The sequence below is a fragment of the Triticum dicoccoides genome, chromosome 3A, assembly GCF_002162155.2.
Source record: "Triticum dicoccoides isolate Atlit2015 ecotype Zavitan chromosome 3A, WEW_v2.0, whole genome shotgun sequence".
NCBI classification, from domain to species: Eukaryota; Viridiplantae; Streptophyta; class Magnoliopsida; order Poales; family Poaceae; genus Triticum; species Triticum dicoccoides.
Genome location: NC_041384.1, coordinates 623,233,274 through 623,242,892, shown reverse-complemented (window position 1 = coordinate 623,242,892; position 9,619 = coordinate 623,233,274). Strand labels below are relative to the sequence as shown.

The 9,619-nt window shown below is 43.5% G+C and overlaps 1 protein-coding gene across 1 annotated transcript; it reads left to right on the top strand.

Annotated features, from left to right (window-relative positions):
- Positions 1–1,118: 1,118 nt before the first annotated feature.
- On the top strand, positions 1,119–6,102 carry LOC119269662 (F-box/LRR-repeat protein At1g67190-like). Its single transcript, XM_037551557.1, has 3 exons — positions 1,119–1,501; positions 1,623–3,104; positions 5,713–6,102. The coding sequence occupies exon 2, from the start codon at positions 1,804–1,806 to the stop codon at positions 3,043–3,045; it is 1,242 nt and encodes a 413-aa protein (XP_037407454.1). The 5' UTR covers positions 1,119–1,501; positions 1,623–1,803; the 3' UTR covers positions 3,046–3,104; positions 5,713–6,102.
- Positions 6,103–9,619: the final 3,517 nt, after the last annotated feature.

Sequence of the window (9,619 nt, the reverse complement as noted above, 5' to 3'; positions counted from 1 at the left end):
TTTTCCCCACCTATTGTCCTCTAAATTTTATGAGTTTCTCATATTGAGTTGAAAGAGACAATAACCATTATATGTTGCATCATTTTCTCCTTATTTTTCCATCAGTTTGAAGGAGTTTTAGCAACATATCAAACACCTATCTCCTTACATTTTCCCACAAGATTTTTGAAGGAGAATTTGTCAAGATGATGATGTCTACAAGGATATCGTAGATTAGGGGGGTGTTGAGATTTAGTTAACCCAGGTGTTAATTAAGGAGGATCTCCACTATCCCTAACCGCCATGCACAAGGGACGCGACTGTTCGCTGGCGTCAGTCCGAACCATTGCATCTGTTTGATGCATCCCCTCGGGGCAAAAATTCATGTTTTGACCCTTTTTCCTGAAAGTTAATCGAGATATGACCCTAGTTTGCAAAAAAATTGGGATCTGACCCTTTTGCTACTGTCAGGGTCCATGGCGGTAGGATGTAACAGCCTACCACCAGGGGCCTTAGCGGTAGGAAACATCCCTACCGCCAAACAGGCTGGCGGTAGTTTGTACAACCCTACCGCCAAAGTGCCCGATGATAGGCGCGAGCACGAACTGTGTTTCATATTTAGAAGGAATTTACGGTAGGGCATGCAATCCTACCGCCGAGGACCTTGGAGGTAGGCTGTTATAACCTACCGCCATGGATCCTGGCAGTAAGAAAAGGATCAGATCTGGAAAAAATTTCAAGGCAGGGTCAGATCTAGGTTAAGTTTCGCAAAGGGGTTAAAACACGAAATTTAGCCTCCCCTCGAGGCATATATGTGTAATCAATCATCAATAAAGACGACTGTTCATTTTTATATCCGTGCGTCTTGCCTCCCGTTTTATATATTATGTTAAAACAACACCTGAGAGCGTAAGATCAAGATCCTGTGGCTTAGAAGGGTGTGTGTACTCGGGATGCACTTTTTAGAATTTATTAAGGGTGATTTTTTACCTAGACGGGCATACGTGTTGTCTGGCTGATGACCTGTTCCTGAATGAAAGACGGAAACAAACGGAACCCGTTTCCGCAAAGAGCAAGCGTAATAGCTTGAGACGCTTCCATCAACTGCCACACCATCGGTTTGGTACTAGCGGAAAGAGATAGGAAGAAAGAAAAAACAGGAAGAGACCCTACGGCCACCTTCAGTCGCATCGCGCGGACAACGAGATCCCGGCGGCCGGGTCACCGACGGCGGCATCCAGGAGCGTGCCAAGCGCGCCCCGAGATCTCGCTGATCGTCGTCCTCGTCCGCGCCGGGGGATTTCCAAGCCCGTCGTTGCCGCTGGTCGGGGTCGCTGACCCCTTCCACGGGCGGCGGCGCCCCAAATCGATTACGGCGCGCGGGGCGGCGGTCGACTGATTCCTGCGGGAGAGAGGAGGAGGCCGTTCTCGTTGGCGTCGTCGCCACCGTCGTTCCCGTTCTTCCTCATCGAGTTCCTGCCATATCTACTCCGTCTACAATCTTTGGCGATTGGGTTTTGAGGTATGAGCATGTTTTCATCCAGTGATTTGTTAAACCCCACTTGCCTCCATAATTTCTGGGTGTGTCCGTGCCATCTAGATCCGCCCCGCGCTAATCACTGCCTATTATTGCTGTCTCACAGGGAAGGAAGGTGATTGGATCGAAATTTATGATTCATATGATTTATATATTGATGATCGCACATCCTGATATGTTTGCAACCCAGTGAATTTCGTTGAGCACTATACTTGTGTTGACTGTGATTGGGCAAATTCTGCATTAGAATTTTGCTGATAAAATTGGACATCAATTGGCTGCAAATTATGGAGCACCTCCCGGTAGAAGTTATTGGCAACATCCTTGCACATCTTAGTGCTGCACGAGATGTCATGGTTTCCTCTGCGGTTTGCCGGAAGTGGCGGGAGGCCTGCAGGAAGCATCTCCATTCACTGTCCTTCAATTCAGACGACTTTCCTCGGGACATGACCACACGTCAACTGGAGATCATCATCACACAGACTATATTTCAGACGATGGGACTGCAATGCCTCTCTATTCACATAGATAACACACATGAGTTCTCTGCAGCACCTGTGATTGCATGGCTAATGTATACCAGGGAGACGCTCCGGTGCCTGTATTACAACATCCAAACCAACCCTAATGTAAACATCCTGGAGAAGTGTGGGAGACAGAAGCTGGAGGTGTTGGATTTGGACCATAACACAATCACCGGTGTTGAACCAAGCTACCAGAGGTTCACTTGTCTTAAATCCCTTTATTTGAGGCATGTGAGCATTTCTGCCCTGGATTTGAGCCTTCTAGTTGCTGCTTGCCCCAAGATCGAGTCACTAGCACTTGATGTCCTTGAGATTGTCACTTCTGATTCGCAGTCTACAATGGAATTAACAAGTCATACCTTGAAAAGCATCTTCGTAAAAACAGTTGGCGTGGATAAGATCATACTCGATGCAGATAATCTGGAGGTCCTGCACCTGAATGCTTTGAACCTTGATCTGTTTGAGCTCTCTGGGAAGGGTACACTAAAGCATCTCAAGATTGATGACGTGAGTGTTACACATTTGGATATTGGGGAGAGTACAGATCATCTGGAGGTTGTGGATGTGAGTAACTTTATGATAGTCTGGCCAAAGTTCTACAATATGATATCTAGAGCATGCAACTTGCGGATGCTACGTTTCTGGGGTGTTGCGTTTGATGATGATGATGAGATTGTGGACTTGGAGACTGTTGCTGTTGCATTTCCTCTTCTAAGGCATCTTTCACTAAGTTATGAATTACGAGATGGGCTACTGCAAGGATTGTCACCACTGGAGAATGTTTCGGTTCTGGAACTTGGTTGGACAGTAATAAGTGAGCACTTTGGACCCTGGGTGTTTGGAATGATTGAAAGGTGTCCAAATCTCAAGAAACTTGTCATTCATGGTGTTCTTTCTGAGGCAAAAACACGCGAAGAGCGCAAGATGTTGGCAACCTTTACCTCTTTTATTGTTTGTCTCATGAGAAAGTATGTGCATGTGGATGTGCAATTTGAGTATGAGTGATCAGCCACTAGGTCGAGTGGGCATTCATTATCCTTGTTCAGTGCAACTCTTGCAATCAGGTAATCTTTTGGGGGTTTTGGACTTCGGTGTATTCCAGCACAGCCTCATTGCAACTCTACTTTCTGCAATTTCTTTCTTTTTTAAATGCCTTATAGAAATGTCTCATCTTTGGCTATCTTCGTGTAAAATTAATCTTGGTTGGTGCTATTATATGTTGCATATTTTGGTGCTGCCTTGTCAATTTGTTTATCTAAATAATTACTCTGTGAAGTCTTGGTTCCTCACCCGTCACATGAGTCGAGGAAAACTTTGGAACCTTCAGAATCATGCTGTGTTGAAACAAAGTTAATGTATATATTACAAATAGGTACAACATAACCGGCTTCTTCAGCTCCTGTTGAGAGTGATATAGTTGTAGCTGTTGGCATATGTTGTTATGGAACTCTGCTATCCATGTAGTCATCAATGGTTACTTGAACACCCATATAATAGAGAGGCTGCCTTTTCACATTTCCACTTCCTTGCGCATATCTGCCTCAATACGAGGGCATTGTTTTGCGGTATAATCTGCTCACCTGCAGCATTCAGATTTGTATTGTGTCTCATGATAGAATATTAAATTGCAACACATGCTTCCAGAGAATTAACTAATCCCTTATAAGCTATAACATGTCATAGCTAATTTGTTGATGTAGTAAATGGTGTGTGTGTGTGTGTGTGTGTGCGTGTTTACCATTTTGGAGATAAAAGAAAGTTTTTCTACCTTCACATTAAGTTTGTATATTATGTAGACAAATACTACCCTTTGAAGAGATGAGAAAGTATCTGTCTATCCGAGATCTTGAAAGTTTGATGTAATTACGTGCTGATACATTAGTAACTAGCAAACAGCTATAAAATTCAGTACGCATGCACTTATGCTCTTTCCATTCGGTAAATCTTGCCCATGACGTCCTTACACTTGAGTGCCTATACTAGCTTATGTTTGCTTTGTTTTAATGCTCAATGCTACACCGGTAGGGGTAGAGGGCTTTGAATAGATGTTAGTCAGTTCAATCAGTGTAAGCTGATTTTTATCACAGAAGAGCCTCGGGAGGGACATGACATACAATCAAGTTTATGGATTTTTTAAGCTTTGACTAGTTCTGCATTTAACAAGTCCACTTCAGTTTACCATATGTGAAGATGTACAACTACTTTCAAAGTTTTTGGAGCTTTAGAGCTTGTGTTCTGATTTTCCATGTCGTGAACTATTTGCTACCTTCTGGTTGCTCACCCTACCTTCCATGGGAAAAACGGCAATCTGCTCAGTTTATGATTACACATACATGGAAGGTAGGGTGAGCAACCAGAAGGTAGGGTGAATACTGACAGACACTGCTTTAAACTGAATATAAGAAATATTGTATTTGGTCATTTGATGCTACGGTATCTTGCTTAACAGACAGGAAGACTTTTATGTATATTCAGAACCAAATCGCCTAGGAACCACAAATTATTGACCTGATATTTTGGTTTAAGCTGCAGCGATGCAATATCTCACTCTGAGTAATATTGAGTACGATATTGCTGTATTTGGGATGCAATATTAGGTTTATGGTATCTAGTCCATATGCGTCTGCTGTCAACTCTGATAAGATCGCATGCTTTGCATGGCCCAGGATCAGTACCTGGAGCTTATTGGCTTTGTCTAACCTGTGAATGTGCTCGATGGCTAACTATAATTTCTTTTTTAGCTTCTATACTGTCCGTGCAATAGTAAGTTCTATTTAATACCAGGCAAACCATTGCTCTTCTTGAGCAGCTCACTAATATATGCTATTATATCCACTTGTCAGTAAAGCACGTAGTTCCTGCCAGAACTGTTTTTTTAGAATCATGTTAGATCTGTTTGAACAGTAGTTGTTTTGTTTAAACACAATGCCATGGTGTAAACAAGTTAAGGTAAAGTGTCATTTGGATGTAGCTAAGAACTAGATAATTTGTACTAGCATAGTCACGTGCATAGTTATGTTATGCACGCCCAAAGATATATGTATATTGTAATGTTATTGTTTCAAGGAGATGTGCTGTTTTATTTTAGAATGACATTGGGAATTGATCACCTAATGAATTAATGGTTTTATGGGATTTAGGAATAACAAGCGATTCGTGTGTCTACTTTTGTGAACAATCAATATGCCAATTCAGTAAAAAGGGAAACCATTAGGTTATGTCAGATTCTAGCCATCTTTCGTGGTAACATGTTCCTGAAGCACTGATTCTGTAAGGAAACGGTGGCAGACAAACCAACGTTATCTTGTTTTTACCTTCACCCTTCTCTAAAGGATTAGTAGCTTCCTAGCCTAGATCTCTTATTACTGCCTGCTGTCAACTGTGTTGTGCTGTTTCACTTATTAACCATGTACCTGGAATCTAGCAGCTCCTAGATGAACTATTCTGTGACAGTTCTAGGCTTCTATCATTGCTTCACTTTTTTAAATACTTTGCTTTCTTATGATTTTTGTAGCAACATCACCTCATCGTTTCGACTTAAATACAACAGGATAAACTGATAGATCAAAGTTTTGTTCTTGTATTAATCTAATCTAGTAGTGTTAGAGCCTCTATCATCATGCAGTGCAACATAGATAAATTTATGCCTAATGCATTCTATGCATCTTGCAGCTTTGCTTCTGATCCTACTTCATGACGAGCATATATTTATATAATTGGCAGCTGCTGTACCACCGGACATGGTTAAAGAAAGCTTGAGACCACCTATTCACAGAATTGCAGATTCCTGTATTTGCCCATCGCATTATAGCACGGACGGCAGAACGAGATGCGATTCCTTTTTCTGAGAAACCCTCTCCCTCTCCCCTGCTTCATTTGTTCAGCTGTAGTGGAATGATTCAGTTGAGATTTAAGTGCACATCATGTCAAACATCTTTTGGATATTCATGAGATTAGAATTCGGTTCGAGATTCTCTTGATATGTGCTGCCAGAGTGCAAGTTTTTGTAAACTATACCATTAAAAGCTTACAGTTGCATGCCCTTAGTGGACCTTCTCCTCAGAAATGGGTATCCGGTGTCCGCTGTGCCACTTTTTATGTCTTGATATTCCTTGCCCAGGGTGATCTCCACTGCATGGCAGCATCACTGCCTAATCTTTATCACCCAAGCTGAGTGTTATAATACCTGAGGGTAGCATCTCTGCTATTATTCCATCTGAACTTAAATTCTATTTACAGTTCTTTACTACTATAACAGAACCATATTCGGCGCGGCGATCATATCAAACGGGGGCTCCGGGCTGGCTTGCCAAATTGACATTCCTTTCTGTAAACACGGCTCCACTTGCCATATGCGCTTTCCCTTTCTTATAGTATTAACAAAATGAAGGGCTGATTTGGTTGATTGGTTTAGTTCAGCAAATGAACAAAACTTTGAAGAAATTCATATGTAATACTTACTTTGATTCTGTTATTTCTTTTGGCGGCATCAAGTGTCTGCTTGCACCCCTTCATATCTTCATATTTTAAGTGCCCTTCATATCTTCATATTTTAATGGCCCTTCATATCTTCATTAGTGCTAAACTAACAATTGGGTGGTTATAGGCGAGGAACTCATGGTAGCCAAACGTATCCGAATGCGGCGGATTAGTCAGCTGAAGCACGGAGTGAAATGAAATAAACAAAAGGTTGGACCTGTTCCGTGAAATACTACGCAACCGCGGACACGATCAATCAGAAAGTTCAGATCATTGACTTTTCTGCTGCTGCTGCTGCTGCCCTTGCTTTCAAATTAAAGTTGGGAGGTGAGACTTTCGTATTATCTTGGATCGCTAGAGTTTATATTTATATAGCGTCCCTTTTCGTTCTCAAGTGGATAAAAAATCTGAAGCCGTGGAAGCAAGCATCTGCATCTTTGTTAAAGGTACACCTCTCCCTGAAAAAAGGAGATAATCTCAAAGCCACTTAACTAAAAATGCGGTTTATCAGTCTAAGCAATCTTAACCCTTGCCGTGTCTATATAAGTGAAACGAACCGCGTCGCCTTTCCAAACGAAAGAGGGTATGTCACATCTAACCTGATGTCCACTATATTTTTTCTATCTCAGTTTTTTTTTTTGTTCCTTGTTGCTGCGTTATTTGTGGGAGCTTAGATGCGATATTCTTAGAAAATATCTAAATGTGAACTAGACCAACTGAAACAAAAATGCCACAAGAAAAACAAATGGTGCTAGTGCAATCGAAGAGCTGGCTTTCTGAATTTCAAAAGTAAAAAAAGAGAGATAGAGAGATAGAGCTGGCTTTCTGCGACGCGTCGTTTTTACCTCAGTGATTTACCACGGTAGCACGGCGGAAGAAAATGAAGAACCGTTCGCCAGAACATGGATGCCAGTTCACTTGGCGATCTGCCTGTACATTCTCCCCTCTTAAAACAAAAAAAAACTGCGACGACTTGACACTTACTACAGGCCCAGCCCATCCTTCCCAAGAGATCTATCAATCAAACCTACCGAATCTCTCTCAAAATAAAATACTCCAACTGCTGACCTTGGCTAGTACAGTACGTACTGGAGTCCATATTTCTTTTCCTAGGCCGTGTACTGTTCCGTATTTCGCTGGAGTGGACCGGGCAGTGGGCAGGCTCCGGCACATGAACCAGAGACTCTTTCTCATCTCACCTTTGACCAACTCTAAGCTAGTGTATAACAAGACTTTTTTTCACAATGTACCACAACAAGACTTCAGGGTGAGAGATAAAAAAGTTTAGAGCATCTATAACCGGACCCCTTATATCCATCTCAAACGCCCGGGCAGGCCGTCCGGTCAGTGACCAGTCACAAAAACGCAACCCAACCATATCCTTCATATCCGTCTCAAACGTCCGGACTAACCGGCACCCCTCATATCCATCTCAAATATGAGGACGATATGAGGGCTCGCGGACACGCCCGGGCATGCTCGGTCAGTCCGCCACGTATGACGCGACCCCACCCCGGACCACCTTTTCTCTTTCTTTATTCATTTTTTCTTTCTCTCTCTTCTTCTCCACCAATCATGTACAAATGACCGGACATATGAAAAAAAAAGAAGTGTGGCTTCACGGACGAAAAAATAAGGGCTCAAAACAAACACGCCCGGTCACTAACCGGGTGCGGGTCAAATTAAAGGTACGTGGCTGAAGATGCTCTTACTGCTCTCTCTGTTTCATATTGGTTGTCACTGATTTAGTATAAAACGTACTAAATCAACGACAACTAATACGAAACGAAGGGAATAGCAATTTGTGGCCAACGAGTATGAACGCATCTTCTCTCCATCGTCGCCGCGCCACGAAAACTTCTTTTGTTTTTGCTGGAGGCGCCACGAACACGTTGCGCCATTGAAGGCCCTACTGGAGGCAAAGAGGATTAAGCACTAGCAGCATCTAGCCAGCTCGCAACTTGGCCTCTCAGATCAACCTAAACAAACCTGGCCACCAATCAGGTCGCAACAAGTGTCCTCTGCCCCCTACCAAAGCTAGAGCGATCCACAACGTCTATCTCAGGGGGGTGCAAAGGCTCTCCTCAAGATCGAACAAACATATAGGAAAGAATCTTCCCAATATGTATTTGGCGCATGACGAGGCACCGATGCCGACCCACGGATTGAAGAATCGGAAACGCACGGGGAAGACAAAGTCCCCAAACCAGCCCATTTTCCACGCGCCCCCGAAACTGAATTCCATGTTGAAGGTTTCTTTTTTCTCTCCCACACTGGATCGGTGGTGCACCATATCTGATATGTTTATGCCCGGTGGTGCCATGGTTAGGAGTGGCCGCGCGAGTAAACTAGAATACTACTCTCTCCGTTCCGAATTACTTGTTTTAGATTTGTCTAGATACGGAGGTATCTAGCACTAAAATGAGTCTAGATACATCCGTATCTAGACAAATCCAAGACAAGTAATTCGAAACGAAGGGAGTACAATTGTTGGTGATATGTGGAGGGGGAGAACATATGGTTGACAAATCAGCCCCCCTCTCTGCTTTCAGGTTTCAAGAGAAGAGACGGGAAGGAGAGGTGGATGGAGGGGTGGAACAACTTCTCAAGCCCCCCTCTCTTTTAAAAAGCTTGTGAGCCTTTTCTCCTCTCTATTATTCCTTTTCGGAAACGATTTTTCTCTCTCTATTCAATGCCCCTTTTGGTCGAGTACTTGCCGTCTCAGAGGAGCGCGGCCAATGGGGGGCGAAAGGTGGTTGCGAGGAGTGGAGCAGGAGACAGAAACGCTGACAGCAAAGGCCTACCACACACACACACACACACACACACACACCCCTCTCTCTCTCTAACCCTCTCCAGTAGCTCTCTCTTCCCTCTCTATCTATACCCTCTCTCTCCATCACACACACAGACACACAACTCTCTCTCTCTCTCTCTGGCCTAGGGTGTGATGTGAGTGTGAGGAAAAAGAAAGACAGGGTCGTGGGACGTGTTGAAGAGGACAAGATCTTCTTTGCAGTACAGTGGACGAAATCCCAAGGCGGATTCAATTCAATTTGCCAGTGTGCGCGAACCGAGACGCGGAGGCAGAGGAGCGCCA